Source organism: Trichosurus vulpecula, chromosome 4 (genome assembly GCF_011100635.1).
Source record: "Trichosurus vulpecula isolate mTriVul1 chromosome 4, mTriVul1.pri, whole genome shotgun sequence".
NCBI classification, from domain to species: domain Eukaryota; kingdom Metazoa; phylum Chordata; class Mammalia; order Diprotodontia; family Phalangeridae; genus Trichosurus; species Trichosurus vulpecula.
Window position 1 is genome coordinate 195,465,806 of NC_050576.1, and position 25,750 is coordinate 195,491,555.

Below are 25,750 nucleotides of genomic sequence, written 5' to 3' on the forward strand. Positions count from 1 at the left end.
ATGCAAATATCTTATCATATAATCATTAGTTTATTTGCAACTCTGACCTACAAGAAAATGACACAGAAGGAAATGATACAGAATTAGAAGGAAAAGACAGAGGACACAAGTAAAGTGGTCCAGTTGGTAAAGGCCTGCAAAGTTTTTGAGGATAAGGATAAGGATTTCTACTGGCAAAGTCACCTGGACAAAATCTACCCTTGTTATCAAAATCGACCCTGGCTAGCACCTTAATTCATCGTGAAAATAGAATACACTTAAGTCAGTATTGTTATCACTTAAATCTCTCACTGTGGATGAAAAATAGGAAGCACGTTTGTCTCTACTTCCTCCATTTCCTATTATCCATCTGCTTTCCTAAAGTCTCCTGTCTCCCTTCTTTCTTCCTCCTCCATCTACGCAGTGCAAGATGCGATGATGTTGTTGCTTTTTTCACCCTCAATTACTTCCTTTTATCACTGAACATTTACTAATGTGGCTCAGCCTATAACAAGTGAAGGAGTCTGTATGGTGAACTGAAAAAGCACTCTGACATGATAAAAGTTAAGCCTGATGAAATCCAAATAGCCAGAGCATCCTATATCCATCCCTAAGGTTCAAATCAATATTGTGTTACTTTACATGATGCAAGAGGGCCAGACAACACTGAGATGGGGATCTAATATCCTCAGATTTGCCACATTTCTTTCACTGTTAAATGCACAGGACACTCAGCAACATGGCATGGACCTTTGTTCCTCTAGGAATTGATTATGCTTTTTATCTGGTTACTTACAAGGACTTAAGAATTAAATTCATAAATCACATTAAAGGGTACATTAGCAATTTCAGGAGTGCAATTAGCACTTGGTGGTCTATAAACTTGAGGACAAGCTGATCTGTTTTTCTAGAAACGAATGCTCCTGCTTGACCAATATGCATCTTTCAATGATTCTCCTGAGTAAGAAGTTGATGAGGGAATCAAGAAGGCAGAACATGCTTATTTTTATTTTAAAATGGCATTGAGAGTCTTGGAAAGAGAGTAAGAATAGTACTGGAACTCAGATCTTCTGCTTCTCCCCTGAAAACATAAAGCAAGGCTGATGCTGGACAAAAGCTCCCTCCCACTGCCTGGCCATTGGAGTTCAGTTTCTGTGACCAGCTAAGAGGGAGTCTACTGACAAGCCAGAGTATCAGAAATACAGCAACTGGGGACTCAACTAAAACCATATGGTCACTTCCCAAAGGCAACTGAGCCGTCCAGATGGAAATGACTCTGAGATAGGAGGAACCTCAGGCTGAACTACAGCTGAGAAGATGAAATAATCTGTTTCTCTCTGTTGATCCTTAAAACTACTCAGGCTGCTTTCCCGCTACTTCCGCCTCAACTCCCTACTTTGTCATTTTCTCAGAAGTACTGGTTTATTACTGTCATATTATCCTCCCCACCATACTCACACAACTCAAAGGTACAATGTCTATACTCTGATCCCTGGATCCTTGACCATGGAAACCAAATATTAGCAGATCCTAGAATAAGAATTATGTGATATCCACCTTGATCTAAATCAAACCATGTGTGAAGCACACAGTGGGAATTCAGAATGTGCTTAGAGAGCAGTCTGCTGCCAATCTACAAAGATCTCAGCTGTGTTACAGTGTAAGGTTGTTGCTGGTGTTGTTGAGTAACGTTCAAGTCATGCCCATGACCTCTGGGGTTTTCTTGGCACAGATAGTGCAGTGTTTTGCCATTTCCTTCTCCAGATCATTTTACAGATGAGGAACAGGGTTAAGTGACGTGCCCAGGGTCACATATCTAGTAAATTTTGGAGGTTGAATTTGAACTCCGGTCCTCCTGACTCCTGGGCCAGCACTCTATCCATTGCATCACCTAGCCGCACTTGGTGATTATTTCACTTTTAGTATTTGTAGCCTCAGTGCCTCACACAGTCCTAGGCACATAGTAGGCATGTAATAAATACTTGTAGATTGTTTGATTGCAGTTTCTCTCATATGCAAGGAGCTTTAGGTGCCAATATATATATGTAATATATATCTTAATATATAATATATATCTCTCGCATTCATGCACTTTTTTTTCTTTTATGGTTAATCTCACACATGCATTCCTCACCTCAGCCAAATAGATTCCCAATTTCATTGAGTCATTTAAAGGTCTAAAAGGAGGAGTCAAGGTGGGGACAGTGGGGAGCTGAGTAGTGTAGGTAAGGAACCCTGGAGGATGTCAGAGGGAACAAAAAGAAACCTCAAAGGAGGGAAGAGTAAATGAGACCTTTAAGGGGGGTCCAGGAAAGAGCTACATTCTCTGAATAAGAGTTCATTGATGGTTCATAGAAGACTAAGACAGTCACAGTGAGAATTCTGGACTATTTTTATATGTCCAGATTGTCCCCAATACCAAATAATCAAATGGCCTATTAAATTGTGACATTCAAAACTTAACATAGGCCACATGTGCCTCAAAACCAATGTCTGTAGTCACTTGGCGTCTCTGGGCCTTGGCTTCCTCATTAGCAAAATGAGAGCACTGGATTGGATGATCTCCAAAGTATAGCTAACTCTAAATTTAAGCCTAAGGCCTAAGGCCAGAGAAGAGGTGAGTGGCTAGGATAACTGCAATGACTCAGTTTCTTAAGTTCTTAAAGGCACTTGCTCTTCTGTTTTACTGCTACTGATGGTGAGTTGACGCTGCCAGCAAAGACAGTAGGGCAATAGACCATGAGTTCTTTGACTGGGGCCTTACAATTCCAAAGAAGAGAAACAAATAGGAGGTGTCCAAAGAGACTGACACAGATGAACAGGGAACACACTAACAAATGTGGACTTTAAAAAGAAACTGGGAAGATACAAATGAGCAAGGGGAGGAAGTAGAGGACGAATATGAATGTGGCATGGTCCTTCACAAATCTCATCAGAAGTGCTACATTCCAGAATGACCTGAGTCTAGCTAGGGAAGCAAAGGATGATGAAAAAAGGTATTAAAGAAGGAAGTACACGGTGAGAAAAAGGAGGCCCAAATAAAGGAGAGGGTCACTGTTCCAGGAGGATGGGATGATGATAACTGATAATGGAGAGTACGCAGAGCTGCTCAATTCTTATTCTACTTCTGTTTTCTCTACCAAGCAGGATGGCCTATGTACTGGAAATGAACAAAAATGCCTAAAAGGGAGTTAGTAACCAAACCAGTAATGAATTAGTAAGAGAAAACATCTAGTTGCCCTCAAGGAATTCAGGTTACCTGAAGCAGATACAAACTCAAATGGGGGCCACTAATGTGTACATAAGGATCCCTGCAGGCCTCGTATGGAATTCAGTTTCAAAATGTAATATTTTCCATATTTTATTATATTTTTATTGATTTTTATTAATTGTTTCCCAATAACATTTTAATCTGGTTTGGCTGCACTCAGGAGTATTGCTAGCTGAGTGTTTTGACACCTCAGAACTATATTCTCAGGTACTGAAAAAACTAGCGGGTGTGATTGCTGCGCCACTGACAGTAATATTTAAAATATCATGAAAAGCAGGAGCTACACCACAAGATGAGAGAAAGGAAAATGTATTAATTTTTTTTAAATGGAAGAGGAAATTCTGTAAACAAAAGGCCAGTGACCTTTCTTTAATTCTTGGGAAAGAGATGGGTAGTATAGGCAAGTAAGAACAAGTCATTCCAGATAAACCTTATTTCCTTTTTTGAAAATGTTATGAAATTGGTAGATCAGGAGAACCCTGTAGATATCATTTACTTAGATTTTTGCCAAAAAAGTGATCAAAAATCCCATTGCTATTCTTATGGAGAAGATGGGGAGATGAGGACTAGACAACCATAAATTATATAAGATTCAAAACAGATTGAATGGTTGGACTCAAAGATTAATTGTTAATGGTTTGGCTTCATGTGTCTGTAGTAGAATGTCCCAGGGGTTTGTGCTTGGTCTCATACTGTTTAAAATTTTAAACAATGACTTGGTAAAGACACAGCTGGAATACTCATCATATCTGTAGATGACACTAAGGGGGAAGGGATGGCTAATATCCTGGATGACAGAGTGAGGATCTCAAAAGATCTGGACAGGCTAGGACATTTGGCTGAATTTAAGATGAAATTCAATAGAGATGAACAGAAATTTTTATGCTTGGGTAGAAAGAAAAATCAACTTTACAAGTATAGTATGGAGGAGGAGTAGTTAGTAGTTTGGGGATTTTAATGGACTGCAAACTCATTATGAGCCATTGGTATGATGTCTAATCCCCCAAAACTAACGGAATCTTGGGCTGCATTGAGAGGCATAACTTCCAAGAATAATTCCACACTCTGCCCTAGTCAGACTACATCTGGAGAACATCGCATCCAATTCTGGGTGCCACAGTTTTAAAAAGGCATTGGCAAGATAGAGAGTATCCAGAAATATGTGGCCAAGAGGGTAAAGGGCCCTGAGACCACGTCATATGTGGAAAGAATAGGGGATTGTTTAGCCTGGAGAAGAAAAGACTCAAGGGAGATAGGACATGAAGCATTTGATGTGCTATCATGTAAAAAAGTGTTTAGATTTACACTTGGCTGTAGAGGGTAAAACCAGGAGCAATGGTCAGAAGTCACAGAGAAGAAAATTTAGGCTTGTTGTCAGGAAAAAAAATTGTAATAATATGAACTGTGTTGAGGTGGAATGGACCCCTTGGGAGGGAGTGGACTTCTTCTAATTGAAGGTATCCAAGCAGAGGCTGGATGACCACTTCTCTTGTATGTTATGTGGTGATTCCCTTCAATTATGGGTTGGACTAGAGGCAACCGAGTTTCTTTCCATCTCTCAAGTTCTGTGATTCTTGGGACTAGAACTAAGAAACTCAAAACAGCCACCTAACTAGTATTTAAAATTTCATCTTTAAGTATGGCTAGTGACAGAATTTGTTCATTTTGATATCTAGTCTCATGAATTAAAATCAGGATAGTGATGGTTTTATTGTTTGGTCAGAAAGAAAGGAGAATAATTTCAAGGAGCCAGGAATATTCTCTTATTCAGAGAAAAACTTAATACATCTGCTGTATACATCCTTTTGGGGAACACAGTAGTAGTTTTAGACAAATGAAAAAGCACCATCACCATGTTCCCAACGGTCTCCCAAATGGTGACCTTTCACTACTCTTTAGAGGCCATGTAGTCCCTATATATCCAAAGCTGGGCTGGGCCATGCCTTGTGTGGTGTTTATTAAGTACTTAATATGTGTCAAGCACTATGTGGTTGACAAGCACTTGAGCATACACAAGTAAAAAGAAAGACAGCCCTTGCCCTGAAGGAGCTTACATTCAAAGAGGGGAAGACATTTCACAAAAGGGAGCTGAAAAGTATGTGGGAGGGAAGGTATCCATGTTGGGAGCCATAAGCAGAACTGGAGAGGAATGAATACACAATTCTTGTTCACTTCTCAGAAAACATGTTACTTTATCTCCTCCAGTCCCACTAACCTCACCCAGAGTGGAAAGCCATTATCTTGGAGTCGAGGCTACTAACATGAAACATGTAAAAGGTTCTAAAGATGTCCTATCCCTTACATTCAGGATCTAAAAATAAAAAGAATTTTCAGCACAGCCTCCTGCAGCTAAATTGCCACCAACCAAGGGGAGATCCAGGGCAAGTTGCTCAGCCTGAGCATCTGTTTCTCTCTCTGCAACATGAGAGAGTTGGGGTAGGTGATCCCCAAGGTCTCGGATTATGTGATTGTGTTAACAGAGTAACATGGTTACCTGATCCTCTGGGAGTTTGCTCTTTTCCCTGCAGCGATGAGATCTGCCTGTTTCTATCTCCAGATGGTCTTCTACTCTGCATTTCTGGGCTTACTGTCAATCTCCCCAGGTTGGGTCTCTTCTTCCTTGATAATATCTGTGCCTGTGCTGTTGATAAGTGCAAAATCTTTTCAATAATTAAACCATTTCCCCACCCCAACAAAACATCTCCCATTTAAAAAAATAATGCTCAGGAGGCCTCCTGAATAAGCCCTGTGTGACACAATCATCCCCATAAACCATTAAAACCAAATTCTTGGTGTGATAGGAATTTTCTAATATTCACTTAATAAATGCTCACAGAAGTTCATTTTACTGACATCATAAAGAACTGCCTACATTTCAGACTTCAAGTGGCACGGTTCTCTTGGTGTATCCTCCAAGTTTGAATGAGTTTTGCTTTGAGTTTAATACATTGAACATTTCTTATATTTAGCATCTATTTGTGCTTTCAAGGTGGTCAAATTAGCTTTACCAAGAGATTCTAAACATTTTTAATTGCCTATAACCTGTGTCCTGATATCATTAATCTAAGGTGATAAAAAGAAATACTGGTGGCCATGGGTTTTATTTTCAGTTATTGTTTTTCTTACATTTCTATGGCCTGATTTCTTTTGGGGTTGCCTTTTGGGTTAGTATGCTAACCGATGTAGGCTATTTTGTTTTGATGCTGGAAAATACATTGCATCATATACATTTATCAAAATAAATTTTTCTTAAAAATTTGAGATCATTTTCATGCATCTCTCCCAGAGTTCTTGAATTCATGAGGCAATAAAATTTGACAATCTCGGCTAAAATCCACAAGAATATGCACAAACATTATCTAGTGGGTGGCTGCTATGCTTTAACAGTAAGCCAAGGCATAAATGAAAGGCAAACTGGAATTAGTTGGGGGGATTATTAATGAACTCTCACGGTATCTAGAAACAAACTGCAGTCATATTTGGGAAGGTATGTGGTATGATTTGCATGTACAATTTTCACCTGGAATTTGGAAAAGGAATTAAAATGCTGAAGAAAAAGTTTGCTTAGAATCCTAGAATACTTCATTGGGTTAAGTGATATAATATCACATAAACAAATACAGGGCCCAAGGAATACTACTGCTTCTTGGTTGAATCTATGCCAAAAGGCGATGAGGACAGGCCCCTCTGAACATGCGTTAGTAGAATTAGGATTGTCGGTACTGTCAACTCTAGCCTAAAAAAAGGATAGTGGAGCCAGAATATGGAAGTGACCAGGGTGTAGAAGAGAATGACATTTTCCTAGAAAATATAAATATTCTGAGGCTATGTTAATGGGTAAATATGATTCTTATTGAGCAAGAAAAGAGAAGGAAATAGTGGATTATGTTAAAGAAAAAAAGTATTAGTGGGGGATATTCTGAGAGCTTTTTTCTGGAAGAAAAAGAAATTGAAATCCTCTAAAATCTAGAGGATATCTTGTTCCAGTACAATTTAATAGGGCTTTTCTAGTTATTTCCATCTCCTGAGAACTCTGAATGCATAAATAAATTGCCTCCTTTGTTTCCTTCTGACAGTCACATGAGGAAGCAGTAGTATCCTCCTTTCAGAAAGACAACACAAAGGCACAGAACAGGAAACAGACCAGGATGAAACCAGGCCAAAGCCAGGATTTGGATCCCATTTCTTTCAGGAAGCCCAAAGGAACACTGAACACCATCACAGCCAGCATTCTCCAGGCCGGTTAGGAAAATTTCCTCTCAGTCCTACACATAGATGATATGAATTTCTGCCTCTGTGTGTTTGTTCTTCCCAGAGGTCCTCCCTTCTACTGTTTTATTCTATTCATCCATCAAAGCCCAGCTAATGACCCAACTCCCTCAGTGAAGGCCTCCTTGACTTTTCTAATACATACTGACCATCTCATTTTGTAAATATTATATATTTGTAAATATCATCAGATTCATTATTGTAAATACAGTGCAGAATCTGGGACTTGATTGTTCTCAAATTGTTTCATATGCCTTCCAGTCAGATTATTAATTCCTTCACGATAGGATTCATTTCTTGCACTTAGGATCACAGATTTAGAGCTCGAAGGGCACAATCTAGGTAGAGTTAGAGCGGGTGGTTGTCTAGTTCAACCTCCTTCTTTCACAGATTACAAAACAGGCCTAGAGCTATTAAGTGATTTCCCCAAGTTCACATTGGTAGAAAGCAGCAGAGTTAGCATTTGAACACAGGTCTCCTGACTCCAACTCCAGCGTTCTTTCCACTTATTTTGTATTCTCCAAATTGCCTAGCACAATGTTCAGCAAACAGGAGATACTTAAACAACTTCCTGATTAATTGAGAGAATAGAAAATTATATTCATAGTAATAGTATTTCACAGATGGAAGGGGTTTTGTAATCTAACCTAATCAACTCATGTTATACATCAGGAAATGGAGGCCCAGAGAGGTTAAATATAGTGACTTGCCCAAGGTATAAGTGCAAAGCAATGACTACTAGAATTTGGGTTGTCTGACTTCTAGATCCAGTGTTGTTTCCATACTGCCTTTTATATCCCTAGGCCTTTTTATTTTTAAAAATTGTTCCAAATAATGTTTTTGAAACTACGGGTGGGATAAATGTTATTTAGGGTCAATTTTTCAGAAGTTACATTTTCAATAATTCAGCTGGAATTGCCTGGGATTCTAGCACTAGAACCTCATTACGCAAAGCACCTGAAATTTAAGATCCATCTGTTTCTTGTTCTTCGTTAAAAAAAAAAAGCAAAGCAAAAGAAAACAAAAAACCAGAAACCAACAACTTCCTCAACATAGTAGGTCTCTTTCTCTAACAACTTGCTCAACAGAGGAATCCCCGACAGTTAAAGAATGACAATCACCATTTCCATGAGCCTACTTTAACCAGACTTTCACCAAACTACTATGGTAAAACTAAATGATTAGAGATTTCTGTCATGACTTGGAAGCAAAGAAGTTGTTGCCATTGGTGACAGAATCCTATGAAGAGAAGATTGAGACCAGACAGACTGTAGTCACCTGTGACAAGCACCATCATGGAGAAGGTAAACTTGTAATTAGAGTCATTGTCATTTTTATGCTTACGGATTGAAGTGATTTCAGGATCTTTCACCCCTCTGTATTTCCTGCTGTGACTTCCTTTTAGCCCTCTTCTCAAGATAATAGTAATAGCTAACATTTATGGTGTTTGCTATGTGGCCAGGAACTGTGTCAAGAGCCTTACAGTTATTATCTCATTTGATGGTCACAACAACCCTGGGACGTAGAAGCTGTTCTTATTATCATCCCCATTTTACTGAGAGGAAACAGAGGCAAACAGAGGCTAAGTGACTTGCCCAGGGTCATAGAGCTTGTAAGTGTCTGAGGCTCCATTTGAATTCACATCTTCCTGGCTCTAAGCCCAGTGCTCTATCCACTACACCACTCAACTGTCCCATGACTGGTTCCATTACCAAGTAATAAATATAAGGATAATAATTATTTTTGTTGGTTTTCTTTCACTCAACAAATCTTAACTGAGCACATTTTAAGTACAAGTCTAGTTGTGTTGTAGGAGGCATAGAGACATAAAATACAGGGCTCATCTGAGCTCAGAAACAGCTTACAATCTAATTTGTTCATCTGGCTCATTTGATTTTATAATATCATGACTAATCTGTCAAAGCAGGCAACCTTATTCAAAATACCAGCACCTTTTTCAGATTCAATAAAGGTCATACAGTTTCAATTATCATCTCTGTGCAGATGTCTGTCAAAGTTATCTCTCCACCCCTCACCACTCTGAAGAACTCCAGCCCTCTGCTTCCAGCTGTTTGCTGAAATACATCTAATGGATGGCCTAATAGCATGTCAAACTCAAACATATTCAAGATCAACTCATCATCTTGCCTACCAATTCTTAATTTTTGTTGATAGTACTGTCCTCCTCCCAGTCATTTGGGCTTGTGATCATGGAGTCATGTTTGAATCTTCTCCCTCACTTCATCTGCACAATATTCAAGTCCAGTTGAGACTACCTTCACACACCCTCATCTCTTCCTGGGCCTTAGTAATAATCTCCTAACTGGTCTTCCTGTGCCCTATTCTCTCTCTGATCTTCTTAGGTCAGAGAGTTTGACTTCAATTCCTGATAAAATTCTAGAGCTATTATTAAAGGGCTGATTAGTAAAAATTTAGAAAAGGAAAAGAGATCACCATAGTCAACATGACTTCGTCAATAATTGGTCATGCCACACTGTTTCTCCTCTTTGCATAGTTTCTTAGAATACATTATGGGAATGCTATCGATATAGTTTAGCTACTTTTAGGTATTTGATAAAGTTTCTCCTACTTTTCCTGTGGAAAAGATGAAGAGATGAGGACTAAATTACAGGTCAGTTGGGTGGATGCAGACTTGGTTGAATAGCCTGACTGGAAGTGTATTCATTACTGCTTTGGTGCACACTGGGAAAAGGTTGCCAGCAGAGTATCCAAAGGATCTGTGCTTGTCCCTGTGCTAACATTTTTATTAATGACTTAGATAAAGGTATAAATGGCAGGCTTATCAAGTTGGCAGAGGACATAGATGGGAAGAATAGGTAATATACTGCACAATAGAGTCAAGATTCAAAGAAGATCTTGACAGACTAGAAAATTTGGTTGAATTGATTAGATTGATTAAGGTCAAAGACATAGTCTTACTTTTGGTTTTTAAAAAATCAACATTACAAGTACAAGACAAAGCACAGTTAGACAACAGATCTGAAAAAGACTAGGCAGTTGTCATGAACTGAAAATTTAATAGGAGTCCACAGCGTGATATGGCAGCTCTCTAAAACACATGCAGTCTTAACGCTGTGTTCTTGTTCTCTTTTCCATTTTTGTCTCATTTTGTTCACATTGTCTTGGATACATGGTTTGCTTAACAACCATGATTAAGGAAGTAATGGTCCTGAGGTACTCTGCCCTGGTCAGATCACATTTGGGGTAGTGCGTTTAGTTCGGGCTCCACATTTCAAGAAGTACATTGATAACCTAGAGACGTTTCAGAGGGCAACTAGGATGGTGAAGAGCCTTGTGCTCATGCCACATGAGTTCCATGAGAAGCAACGGGGATGTCTAGGTTTCAGAATATCGGGGCAGAGGCGGATGAGATTAGGGAAGACAATTGTTTTAAGTATTTGAAGGGCCGGCACATTGAAGAGAGAAGAGACTTATTTTGTTTGGTTCCAGAGGACAGAACTTAGAGCAATTGATGGAAGTTTCAAAGAAGCAATGTGATGTCACCCAAGACTTTCTAATAGGGAAAAGAGTTCAAAAGTGCAATGGTCTTCCTGAGGAGGTCTTCAAGCCAAGTCTAGACAACCACTTGTCAGGTATATTGGAGAAAGGATTCTTGTTCAGGGAGGGAATGGTATAGAATGTTACTGAGTTCCCCTTCTACCTTCTAAATTCTGTAATGCCCTTCACAGCTCTGCCGAATGTTCCCAACCCTCTGCTCTGATCATGTTATTTCTCCACCTAACCATCTTCTCTTATGTAAGATAGAAACTCCATGTTGTGGCATTCAAGGCTTTCCACAGCCTGGCTCTGATGTACCTTGCCAAGCACATTTCATATTCAACATTCACATACGTGACATAATTCTAACCACACTAGCCCACTCTATTCCCCGTTCTTGTGCTGCATTCTTCTGTTCACACAGCCTCTCAATCTCTCTCTTTTTGAAGTCTTTCCCTTTCTTTGAGGTTTCAATGAATGTGCTCTCTTCTCCATGAAGCCCTCCCTGACTCTTACCCTCACCCTTACTCCTGTCAGGAGAAAGCGATCTCTTCTTCATAACGCTTTGCCTGGCCTTCGGCCTCTGCAATTGTTTCACTATTTCTTGGGCTATATAGTCCAAGTGTGTATGTACATGTGTTTCCCCCTCTAAGACCCTAAGCTCTTTCTTCTAGCATGTAGCACAGGGCCTGCACGCGAGTGCTTAATCAGTGTTTGTTAAATGAATAAGTATTAGGTGCATATCTTATATATTCATCTCCTTCATGAAGCTTTCCCTGACCTTTCCCCTTCACTTTATCCCTGCTGCTTGATATAAAGATAGGGAGCTTTCTCTGTTTATTTGATACAAACATGGTTTATCACACTCATAGCAGACTCCTTCCCTCGCTCCCCAGGTTCTTCTCTACCTCACCCGCCACACAAGCAGCAATCAAATCTTGGGAGTCTTGGGGTCTCCCCAGTGTAAAACTTGATTATATGATGCCACTGTACATTTAACAGGCTACTGGAGGATCAAGTAAGTTGTGTTCTAAGTTAAAATGTCTATCATTCTCTAAATGTATTGTGACAAATCTTGAATCTGATAGTTCAGTCAACAGTTTATGTGTAGGAATCAAATGGCCTAGATCTGACTATGATCTTTCTTGGTTTTAAATTCAATGCTCAGCCAGATTTTCAGGGAGATCCAGGAATCCTGTCTGACTGGTAACAGAAAAACCTCTAAAGCGCCCTTCTATATCTTAGTAAGGCCAGATCTCACCAACAAAACATTGAAACAATTGTACAAAGAATTGAGGGCAATTCCTACTCTCTGGAGAAATTTGGCAAAAGCATAACTTTGACCAAATTATCTGAAGGGAAAGCAAGGATAAAGCAAACAGAAATATAAGGTTCAGAAAAATCCCTTGCTTCTGAGGACCAGTGAAGTCATATAAGGGCCTAAATTATCTTGATTTATTTTCTATATTAATCATTCTGTCCTATAATATTTAATTTCCTATCTCATTTTGCCCAAACATAGACAGCTCCTAGGAACTGCAGGAAACAGAAGAGCAAGAAGACAATGAGACCTCTGAAATCTTTATTTTCTGGGATATGAGGAATTGGACTGCCAAGAGATGCCAAGATTCAGTCCAAGAGATAATAAAAAGAAATAGTCTACCACATCCTCAGGGTTATGGAAAGCTACTGCATAATCAGAGCTATGGACACTGACAACCTTTCCTGTTTTTTCATAAGTAATAGACCAAGTCTGTTTGACTGGTGGAATGAATTGCGAATGTTTGTTTTTCCATACATCCAGAAGAGATGTTAAGGCTTAATTATGGCCTATGAACATATTAAAAATAATTTTTAGCACAGGAGGCAGGATTAGGAGCTGTGTCTAATCAGCAAGCATGAGAGGAATGCCTACATTGGCCAAGCTCTTTAATTTGCCCCAGCTTACATGTGGTTCTGAATTGATCTGGAGTTTCAGGATATGCTTTCAGACAGACCTGCCACTTGTGACAACATTCTAGGGGAAAACTTGTTCCACACCCATTCACGCCCCAAAGTATGATAAAACAATATGGAATTTTAGTGACTGCATTATAAAATGTGACAGAAACAGTAGCCAAATGAGTCTCACAAGATGATGGGGATTTTATTTACAACTTTCTTTTTAAGTGCCGAACAGAGATGAGGAGGCAGAGAGCACGTGGCTTCCAAGTCATCCACTTGAAGTGGTGGTAGCTGGTACTCCTTCCTGCTTCCCTGCACACTTCCTCTTCTTTCTCGCGGGGCCAGCCTATTAACCTCCCTTCTACCAGCTCTCTGGTCTCCCCCTTCTCCAAGAAGCTCCAATTAAATCCACTGTGGTGCGTGCTTTGCCAAGGGAAACTTACCATATTAGGTAAATTTTATTTGTTGTTCTGTAGCTGGGCAGACACCGCACAGGTGTCTCTGTTTGAGTTGGGGGGCAGATGGGGAAGCAACAGAACGCTGAAGGCGAGGGAGGCACAGGGGAGGGAGTAAGAGAAGCAGAAGAGGAAGGAGGGACAATGGGAGGGAGAGACACATAAGGGGTTTGGTTATCTAGTAGAGGAGGAGAGGTGAGGGGAAGGAGAAAGCAGCATAAGTTAGAGTTGGGGATTTGGGTAGGTGACAGAGCAAAGACAGTATAGAAAGGGGAACATTCAACACAGTATAGGGAGTGCTCGCTTCTGCCACCTGCACAAAAGAAAAAGAGCAATCAGGACTCAGTATTCACTGCCCAGAAAGAAAATAAAAATTTGTGAATGAATCCAAGATCAAAATGTTTGATTCCTTGTGTGGGAGGGGGTAGGGAAGGGACAGGTTCCAGCAACAATATGGGCAGAGGTTAAGAGGATACAGAGTTCACTTAGCACATCCTTGCAGTCCCAAGAGCTGGCCCCAGCAGTCTTAGGGCTGACACCTGCAAATCTCTCCTAAATGGACGGGAAGGTTCATCACACTTTTCTTGGGCCACAACTGCTGTTCCCTCTACCTTGCCTCCCTCCCCCTGTAGTTTACTGGACCTTCCCTAGGGCACTAGCAGAACGAAAATCCTCAGCATTTTCTTTTTCTCCACAGATCGAGCTGGCCCTTTTGTCAGCAACACAAGGCAGCCTGCAAAAGTTCCTTCTGAATAGGGTTCTGCATTCCCCCTCAAAACACTGAGAAACTGTCTAATAGAATAAGGGGGTTCCTAAGATCTGACTTTACCTTTATGGTACAAAGGGTAAGTTTGTGACTATATTAAGTAAAGATGGAGAAATCTCTGCAGGAATTGTGAGGAAGGAAAATGAACATTGTAACAACGAGTGGAGGGAAGAAGTGTTATTATATGAAGCAAATGAACTAACCTACTAAATGGTCCTACATCTATACTGTCAAACTTCCCTACTAAAGCAATCTTGTTTAAAAATTAGTAAATTGACTTAATGGTTTTTTGAAAATTATAAACAATTCAGAGAAAATGTAACAGTCACTGCCTAGGAGGCATTAAGGTAAATAGAAAGTGAACTAGATCCTGGAGGAGTCAGAAGAAACAGATTCTAATCCTGCCGCTGTTAACAACTGGCTCTATCTTTCTGGCTAAGTCATCTAACCACTCTGGGCCTTAGCTGCCTCAGTTGTAAAATGACTGAGTTGGACTAGACCAGGCGTTCTTAACCTTCCTTTTTTCTTATACCCCTTGGACAGTCTGGTGAACTCTTGTCAGAAAAATGTTTTTAAATGCAGAAAATAAAATGCATGGGATTACAAAGGAACCCAACTATCTTGAAACACAGTTATCAAAATACTTAAAAAACAAGTTCACAGACTCTAGATTAAGAATCTCTGGACTAGACAAAGAAGATGCCATATAACTCTAATAATGCCTCATCTTTTATGGCACTTTAAAGCGTACAATGAATTTTGCCTATGTTCTCATTTCATAAACACAACTACCCTGTGAAAGAGGTAATATAATTATCTTACCCACTTTACAGATTGATATGAGTCTCAGAGACGTGAAATTATTTGCCCAAGATCACATCACTATTAAATGACACAGCTTGGATTCAAACACATGTCTTCTGTCTCTAGATTCAGTTTGCTACCATATCAGCTTATGATTCCAACCACTAAACTGGGAACCATTACCCTATGAAAACATTCATTTGTCTTCAAAGTGAGTACCCAAAGATTACAATGTAATCAAAGCGTATTGGTTGGAAGACCAATATGTACTAGATGGATAGATGGGTATTAATCAAAAAACATTTGAAAGCATTTGTAGCGAGGCCTGACAACTTCTCTTATCTCAAACTAAAGCTTTCTTAGCCAAGCAGTCCTCTCACAGAAAAACTTGCATTGGCTTGAAAGGGTCATCTGTGGACAAACCATGGTGCTGTTTATGGACAAATTCCTTGTCATCGTTTGAGGTTCTCAGAGGGAAGGCACTATGCAATAATTGGCACTAGATGTGCATCATTTTTTATATCTGGTAATGTGCATTTTTATTTGGGCATGTAGTTTGGAAGGCTATTCACCAAAGAAATTGGACAGTGATATGCAAGGGTAGTAGTTAGGTTAAAAGTGACTTGCCTGTGAACTCATTAATCTCAGTCTTTAAGAGAAAACCTTCAATTGAATTCACTTGTAGTATGAGTGATAGAGATTTGAGGTTTACCCTCAAACTTCTGTTCCAGTTTATTCTTCCAATAAATACTTCTTCCCAGAAAAATAAAACATGGATCTTCTATATCTTTATATGCTTTGTAATTACTCAATCTGATTTTTCCCTCTTTAGCTTTAGAAGTATACGTCACTGTCTTGAAGACGGAAAGGCTGAGTCAAAAGTAGCCAAACATCATTATCTGGCACTATCCTTCTGGTCTGTATCCATCTAATTATATATCTGTTGATCAGTTGCCAAAAAGAGACAAGAAAGAAAAAAAAAGAAAAGCTCCTTGAAGAGAGGGTTGTGTTTTACTTTTGTTTTTGTATCCCTAGAATTATCCAGTGTGATGTCTGGTACTTAGCAGGTTCTTGATAAACTGAACTGAATTTTGGAATTGAATTATTCTCAATTCTGGCCCTCTGTTAACTAATGGTCATAATGTAAGTTACAAATAGGTTTTACATGTGGTACAGCTGAACTCCATTTCACTGGCGAATTTCCCAGGTCATTCTGTGACTACTGGGGTTTTCTGGCTTTGTTTGAAACACTTTGTGATTTTTCCATGTGAGGACTTTATATATATGAGTGTATGTGTTAGACACTTTATAAAGAAACATTCTGAATAAGGAAAAAGTAAAAAAAAAAAAACAAAAAACTAGGCCACCTTTCTGATGGGAACCACAAGGAGAAGTCCCTGATGAATGCAGTCATTACTTTATAAAAAGGAACCTAAAAAAATTTACCTGGAAACTTACCTAGAAAAATATCTAAGACATCTATAAATTTAATTTACGATACGGGAATCCACTCTTTTAACCTATAAACTTAATTATATTGATAGCACCAATTGTTCCTAAATTTTATAAGGAGAATTTGATGTACGGTTTCTAGATGAAAGTTTCACACACAACAGAACCTTATTATAAGATGGTTGTCATCTGAATCAAATCATGATTTTCTAAACGTAATCATCTTATATAGGAAAATCCTGTCATAATACAAAGTTACTCTATGGCAGGTGGTCTAGTATCATGTTATTGCCACGTGGATTCCAGGGTACTTGGTCTTGAAATCAGGCAGCAATTTGAAAGAAATGTGGTTATGGGGTTTCTTTCACAGACACAGGTAATTTACAGGTTTATACAACCACCTCTTCCTCCTCCCAGGTCACCCTCCACAGTTTTTCTAGGTTTCTTAAGGGTGGAGCCACACTACAGATAGGACTTTTGCTTCCCTTCCTCAAGGCAGGGCTCCTGGACACACCAAGTCCTAACTCCTCTCCACACTACGAAAGAGCCCTACATCACCACCAGACCTTGCTACTGTTTATTTCCAAACCAGAGAACTCATCATCTCCTGCTCTAGCCAGTCTGAGAGGCAGGCTTCCTAACACTACTAGAACACAGCAACATTGCCTAAGTCTGGGCAGTTGAGGGCTTTGTGAAGCCTTCAAGGGTTGACCTTGAACCTTCTAATCACCTTCTAATCATTTTCATCAGTGGACCTTTCCCCTCTACCGGCATCTTACTGGGATTTATTCCCCAAGAGTGAGCAAACTCACTCCTTCTTACTCTTCCCCATCCCAGTGATAATGAACTGCTAGCTGTTTAAGAGCAAATATTCCTTCCATACCACCCCAGCTGTCTGATCCCTCACTGTCATCCATCTCAGACCTAGTCTCTCAGTGACCCACTTCGGATCTGCCCATTCTTACAACTGTGTCCCCTGGAACTACCACATTATAATCAAAAAACTTCCCTTCATTGTGGCCATCTTCCTTTGGACAGACTGTGAGCTCCTTGGGAGCAAGAGCTGTTTTTGGCCTTTCTTTGTAACTCTAGACCTCAGCACAAAGCCTGGTTCCTGGTACATAATGGGTACTTAATAAATGCTGGTTGACTTGACTTTTTCTTGATTAGGTTTGGAACAACTACCATGGTAAGTGGAACCCTGCCCCCCCAAAACAACAATCAGAGAACAGAAGGATTGCCTTGCTGCAGTAAGGGCCCAAATGAAATCAGATAAAACAAATTTCTAATGGACCCAGTCTTTCCATCTCCTAGCACTCCTGGGAGATCTGGCTTCCCCTGGATAGCATTGCATCCCACCCTATCCCTTCCTTGTTATGCCTTCTTTCATTTCCCCTAACCCAAAGGGAAAGTCAGACTACATCTCACTCCTCATTACCACTTTCAGACCCCTTGTCCTCATTTCACATCCCTCCAACATAACTGCCCACTATGTACTCCTTTACTCTAGCCTCTAATGAAGAGGTGGCTCTTCTTCTTGCCAAGGGCAGTCCCTTTACAGATGCCTTTATTCTCTCTTCTCCAGCAAATTACCCCTACTATCATTTTCTCCTCTTTCTAATATTCCCTCCTTGTCTATTTATTCCTCCCTGGCTGCCTACAAATTGATCCAAGTCTTCCTCATCCTTAAAAAACCCTCACTAGATCCTATCAACCTCACTAGCTAGCATCCTATCTCTTTTCCCCTTCTCAGTTAAACTTCTTTAAAAAAAATTCTTGTCAATATTTAGTGCCTCCATTGCATTTCCTCTCACTGTCTTCTAAACTTGGATTCTGATCTATCATTCAACTGAAGTTGTTCTCTCAAGTAACCAATGATCTACTGACTGCCCAATCTAATGGCCTTTTCTCATTCCTCATCCTTTTTAAACTTCCTGCAGCATTTGGCATGTCAGCCTCCTCTTCCTTCTTCTCCCTGGGTATTTTGTTTTTTGTGACGCTGTTTTCCCTTGGTTCTCTTTACTACTTGTGTGACTAATTCTCATTCACCTTTGCTGAATTTTCATCCATGTCACACTCACTGTGAATGCCCCCCAAAGCTCCCAGTCCCATTCCTACCCCAGGTAGATTTGGATGGTTCCCTGAAGGATAGCCCTGGACAGCTGAGCATATATAGGGTGATTTGACTCCTGTTCAACAGAGGGATTTTGGAGAAAAGAGGGAAATTAAGTTTGAGAAAGATATATTAAGAAAACAAGGATGAAAACTTTTCAGCCATTTACACAATATTGTGCATCCTATTGTCTACCCTAATCTGTGTAATTTATCTGGTTTTGGTCTTACTATTTGTTTGGATAAATGTTTTATGTGATTGTCTTTTGTTTAATAAATGTTCGGTGAGAGGGAACTAAGCTGGCTGAAAGTAAGTTAACTATTACCATCCAGGTCTGGAGCAGGACTACTTCCCATCCAAAGTGACCCAGGAAAAGTACCTTTTATTCTGAACTTCCAAAAGAGCACTCACTGTATCCTATACACTGTAAACGCCTGATGTGTGAAGTAGATAAGATTGAATTCTGGTCTGTTTTGGGAGATAGGAAAGTGAAGAAGAGATCAGCCAGTGACAGCCATCCCTCTACTCTTCACAAATAAAGACGTGGAATGGAGCTTTCCCAGATCTCAGATTTTATCTAAATATAGCTCCACAGCAAAGGCTTCCCCAGGTAACTGTGGCTCAATCTATATTACATTCATTTACTTGGTGATCTTATCAGTTCACATGGATTCTATTATCATCATTTCGCAAATGCTTCTCAAATCTACACATCCATTTCTAGGCTAGTGCTACACTACAAACTATTATATATCTCAAACCATATATTCCTTAGGCTCAATATATTCAAAACCGACTTTCCTCCAAAACCCACTCCTATTCTGGACTTCCCTATTAATGCTGAGGGTGCCACCATCCTTCCGGGCACCCAGGTTCACATCCTATGTGCCCTCACTGTGCATATCCAATCAGTTGCCCAATCTTGTTATTTCCTTCTTTATAACATTTCCTTGATATGCTCCCTTCTTTCTATTCAAACAGCCACCACCCATGTACAAGCCTTCATTATCTCTCACCCATTACAATTCTTTCACACAGCTGCCAAATGATTTTTCTAAAGTGTTGAAACTAACCATATCACTTCCCCACTAACTAAACATTAAAAGCTCCCTATCACCTCAAGGATCAAATTAAAATGTATCTGTCTGGCATTTTAAAGCTCATTACAAGCTCTTCCTTTGCTACTTCTCCAGTATACTTACACAGTACTCCCCTCCACACACTCTGTGATCAGTCCCACTGGTCAGCTTGTTCCTCAAACACAAATTACCATCTTCTTAGGCTATGCCTTTTCACTGTCATGTGGAATAATCTTCCTACTACTTATTCCCAGGCTGCTAGTTCATTCGCCTCTAAGACAGCTTCCATACACTCTGTATTTATCTTATATAAGCCTATTTATGTACATGTTATCTCTCCTCCATTAGAATAGAAGCTCTTTGAAGGAAGAGGGTCTTTTGGCTTTTATTTAGATTCCCAGTGCTCAGTACAGTAACTGGCACACAATGAATCCTTGATAAATGCTCACGGACTGACCAATTGATGGATTTACTGGTATTGTCGTTGCTGTAGGGGAAGGGTACATCCGAAGGCTAAAAGCGTTAGTTTTATCCTGATCTCTCTCTAGAATTTTGTTTGCAAAGATAAAGTGAAGAAAGGGATTGGCTAACTATGTGGTAAAGTTCAATGCTGTGGTACAGCGGGACGAAAATATTCAAGCCTCTGTCTTCCCCATCTTTTAACAGCAAGGTATTTACTTGAATCATCTGAACTGTCACAATGTTACTATGCCTGAGCAGATACAACCTGAATCACTATTACATCTCTTAGCTATGGCTAATTAAAGAATTCTTAGGGAATGCCTAAACAAGGGAAATGAATAGATTTGAGCATACCAATGCCTTCACCTCGGAGGGATTTCATCACGAAGATGAACAACAGGATACTGAATACCTTCCTCAGCTACTGCAGGAAGGTGTTTCATGTGGTGGGAAGAACACTGGACAAGTAATTCTATTCCTGACTGCTACCAACTGTGGGACCCTGAGCAAATTTACTTTATCTCTCTGGGCCTTAGCCTCCCCATTTGTAGAACAAAAGCATCAAAATAAATGATCTTTAATGTCCTCTCCAGCTCTAAGATTCTCTGATTCAATGTATGATTTGGTGAAGCAGGCCGGCCTAGTTCACCTCCTGTGTGACTTCTAAAGGTGATGCTAAGCAGCAGTTATAAGAGAAGAACAAAATTACTTACTTTTAAAAATTCCTACTGTAGTTTTCTCCCATTTTACAAAACTGTTCCAATCAAGTTGGTTCTATTACTTGACTAGAAAAGACAGAATTTTTAAGCTCTATGGTAGGTAAGTGAAGAGGTGCTCCATACTTTGTGTAATAAGTGTTCTAGTAAACACAGATGTAAATTTTTGTAAAGCAATACTACTTTCCTATTGATTTTCTTTACAAAACCGGAATTTCACATCCATAGGAGGAAAAATTATCCCTTGGTAGCCTGGTTTGAAAACTTTTGGTAAGCAGGAATCTTGTTTCATGACAGTGTAAGAGACCGAGGGGGTGGTACTGCACCTCCACTCAGCAGTGCTTTTTGCCAGGCCTTTCTACACCTCCCCTGGTTCAGGGCCTCGGTCATTATATAACTGCTCTTGCACTTCCCTGCCCTCTCCACCCTTAGACCCCGAGGCCATAAGAATTTCCCCCTGCTTGGGGATGCCCTAACAGGTCTTAGATCCTTGATCTCTTCCTCTACTATTTTTCTGAATTTTTACAATGTTCAACGGAAGTAGACTATGATAACATATTTTGGCTGAGGTGGTAGGCTGTCTAACATGATACCCTGTCCTTAAAAATTCCTTACATTTGGTGTTTTATATAAACTAAAACAAATTAGTTTCCTTCTTTGTCAATGCTAAGTTCTAAAATCTTTACATAGGATTATTTATAGCTTGAGGCATACATGGCTCTGCTTCTATATGGAGATGGACCTGGAAGTTGCTATCGTGCAATGAACTAGTTCTAAGGCATCACCCAACTACTGCATATTATACTCACATTAGGTGAAAATCTTTGTGAAATCTTCATGACTACACATGGAATTAACTGCAATTACACGATAAAATAACAGCCCTTTAAAATGTTTTTATTTTTTTCTCTTTAGAATACCCAAAGACACCTGTTTACACTGAGTAAAAACATGTAGAATATCAGAGTAAGAATACTAAAGGATAATCTTGAGTGAATGCAGTCTATTGAACTGTAGTCTAAAGAAGTGAAAAAAACAGTGTCCTGAGATTTTGGAGATTTGGATTTTTGTTCTAGTCCTGGCTTGGCCATGTAGCCTAAAAGCTCTCTGGGTCTTCATTTCCCTGTTTGTAAAATGAGGTGGTTAGACAAGATCATGTCTGAGGCCTTGCAGCTATAAAATCCTATTGCTTAAAATTTTTAGCATTAAAAATAACTTCCTCAATAATTAGTATTTTTCATATTTTAACCAAGATAATGAAGTCTTTTAAAAAATTTAATATTATCTGCTTATGTTTCAGGGAGAAGTGGCTGAGTTAGAGCACCTAATCCCTACTAAAAGTCTTAATGTTAGGTTATCATAACTTTGCTGGTAGGACTGGTCCTTATTATTTCTTTCCTGATGAACAAAGAGATGGGACTCAGTCTAAATGGTTCAGAATAAAATCTACTTTCCTTGGCCACTTTTGGTAGGAAGTAGTCCTGCCCCAGTCTATCTCCTATTTCCAAAATCAGTTGTATTTTGGCTTCATTAAAGCAATGCAATATTTTTGTTTACTCCGTGTGAAAATTGCCATGCTCTCAGATTTTTTTTTGATGTATTGATCGATTTTGCTGATTTTTAAAAATTATTTTAAGAAAATTCTTTGTTACAAGGGATCGGTCTTTGGGATGGGGATGGGGAGGGGAGTGGAAGGGAAAGAAAAAACAGCATCATGGAAAGAACATTAGATCTGCAACTCTCTATCTGTATAACTATAGGCAAGTCATATAACCTCTCTGGGCCTTGGTTTCCTTGTTTATAAAGTTAAACTGGACTATGATTTCTAAAATCTCCTCTAGGTCTAAATTCTGCAGTTACACAAAAAATAAAGAAGAACAGCTTAGAAATCTGGGGGTATAAAAACAAAAGCTATCTTTAAAAATCTATTTTAAAAAGGAAATTGCATAAGAGAAGCTCTGAGAGATTAAAAAGCATTTTTGATTGGGACTTAAATGAATGACACACTATTTATGAATTTGCCACAACATCCCTCTATTAACAGATGAAAATGCAGACCTAACCCAACAACTTTCCTGCTCCATCTCCAGTGCTGGTTTCTAGAGAAATTTGGCTGATGCTACAGAGGATGCTTTGACTAGTAGGAGAAGCCAAAGGGATTCTTCAAATTCTTAGTGAAGTTCATTTCCTTTTTGGATATATTAAATCCCTACTTCCTTGAACAGGGAACTCTTCAGGTTTCAAAGATACTTAATGAAGAGTAAATGATCTACTAAATTACACAAAAGAAAAAAAAGGTCTTTTTCTCCAACAAGGAAAGATGAAAGAACTTTATTACTTTCTTTACTTGGCTATAAATTATAGCCTTCAGATGCTTTCTCTTGATGCTCTGGGTGAAGAATAAAACTACCTCCAGGGTCAAGAGCCTTTAACCCCAATGAAGGGCGATGGAGATGAAAAGTCAGCAACTTGACAATATCTGACATTGTTGGCTAGGTCTCCACAGTCAAAGCAAATCTGTAGAAAATGTGGGTAGTATAGGCAGCTAAGGTATATAATTCAGGCCTTCTAAATCCACTAACACATACCATAGTCCTCCAACCCTGTACTGGACTCTTACATTTGTCTTTTGTGTGTAATCACTGCACCTTAAATAGAACATTGTCTTGGAATCAGCCACTTGGAGAACTCCTGATTTAACAAAAGCCACAATTTTCACTGCCATTGGCGTTATAATTCTATGAATCTCAAAACAACTCACGTGGAGATGGTTTGCTGGTGCCACCCACATTTTTCTCGGGTTTCTTTGAACACGTGGTAACTTTCTGTTTCTGCTTGACTGACGTTTGGTCTATGGCTGGAAGCTTTGATTCAGATTTTGTTAGAGAAGCCTTGCTTGTTAACTTTTGTTCAGGTCCCAAATCCTCCTCAACTGAGTTCTAGAAAAGTGAAAGATTTATATCATTGATATAACATGCCTCTCTTACTAGACATAGCCAAAGAAGTTTTAAATGCAGCAAATGTTCTAGTGATAACAGGGGAGCACATTTCCATATTAAGAAAATTAATTACGTAACTTAGAATTTTGTTCACTAGGCTGTGAGTCAAAAATAACAGAAATTTTGGAAGGCACATTTTATAAAATTATAGGGGAAAAAAATCCAATCTGTGAAAGAGGCAACAAAGTGTAGAGGAATGAACATTGAATTTGGAGTTGGAGAACCTGGCTCTTTAACTCTCTGTATATCTGTAGGCAAGTCACATAACTTCTCTGTAAACTTCTCTGTAAAACTCATCTGTAAAATTAAACTGGACTACATGATTTCTAAAGTTTCCTCTAGGTCTAAATTCTACAGTTATTCAGAAAATAAAGAAGTAAGTATGAAAGCAAATGGACAACTGGTGCTTTTAAATGAATAATTGTAGAATGGCTTGATCTCATGCAGAAAATAGTCCACTTTAAAATTCGCCAATTATTTGTTGATAAAACACTGTATGCACAACTCTATATGAGGAACCCTGGAGAGTACAAAGGAAAAAAAGAGATGATTCCTGCAGCAAACCCTTTCTTGCTAGAATTCCAACTGTGTTATTTAGATATCATCTTTGGAACATACACTTAATAAATGTTAGAACTGTTTCTATAACTGTTTCTAGTATTTTCAGCTATTTCAACCATTACTCTTACAACTTTAATTGGGAAGAAGTTTCCTTTACCTTAATAATCTAGATAGCAATTTAGGTGGTGGAAATGGTAAGAAGAGAACTGAAATTTTTAAGCCATAGTTTCTATGGTAACAGAATTTCCTAACATAGTCTTGTAGATCCATTCAAAAATCTGCAAGGATATTCCATTTTGGGCATTTCCATACTTACCAATATCAGGGAAGTGATAAATCAGATGTAAATGACAATCAGAAACCTGTTTTTTTATGGACTGCAGTATAGAACTATTGGCATCGTCACTTACGCACAATATAACTTATTTTAGGCATAGCCCAACTGTTTGAGGCCCTGGGCTTGTGAGTTAGCAATACCACAATTTGCCAGACTACTTTAACACTAGAGTGAGAAGAAGGATGGGGCAAGCAAGATTTGTATCTGGGCATTCAAATTTAGAATGATACTGCTTTCTCTTTCAGTGGATAATCACAGACGATTTAGCTACAGCCATTACATATAGAACATCAAAGGCATTATCCTTCTATTTCCCAAGCTACTTTTCTTGTGGGTGGTCTCCCTTCTGCTTCTCCCTAACCTCTGCTTTGAATACCTTGAAGACTAACAGGGCAATTTCATTATTATTTGTATATTAAAATTTAATATGCATGTTTTTAAAACAATAAATGGCACGTAACAGAATTTCAGTTTCATATTTAATAATCTATTCTTGATATATTGAAGTGTTCATACTTATCAAATTATTGATAAGTTAATGATTTAAAAATATTTCCACTTATATATAAATCTCAGAGGTATAACCTCTGCAAACTTATATTATGACAATTTACACATTGTAAGAATGAATAAAAGTATTTATTGAATACATACTATATGCCAAGTACTGAGCTAAATGCTAGGGATACAAATAGAAAGGATAGCGGTCTCTGCTGTCAGGGAGCTCATATTTTAACTGAAGGAGATAAGATATTTGGATGATTCAGCTGCAAGCCTGGTGGTCTTTAGCGTTCAGTAGTACAAAGATAGCTTGAAGCTGGTGGGGACTAGGAGGATAAGTCATTCAGTTTATGCTCCACATTCTCAATCCCCTCCGTTCCCTCTCTCTGTATTTCAGACCTGCTCCCTCATGTTGTTACGGAAACCATCTCTGCCACTATCCTCCCGCCCCCAACCTTACCCCTCCTTTTCCAAGGGCATCTAGTCTAATCCCTCTCATTTTACACATGAGGACACTGAGACC

General features: G+C 39.1%; 1 protein-coding gene across 1 annotated transcript in view; it reads right to left on the minus strand.

Moving 5' to 3' along the window:
• MARCHF10 (membrane associated ring-CH-type finger 10) overlaps nucleotides 1-25,750 on the minus strand; it is a 218,170-nt gene that overhangs the window by 76,971 nt on the left and 115,449 nt on the right. The window contains 3 exon segments of the mRNA XM_036755641.1: nucleotides 5,745-5,891; nucleotides 13,348-13,350; nucleotides 23,591-23,768. Of these exon segments, the coding sequence (XP_036611536.1) occupies nucleotides 5,745-5,891; nucleotides 13,348-13,350; nucleotides 23,591-23,768 (328 nt within the window).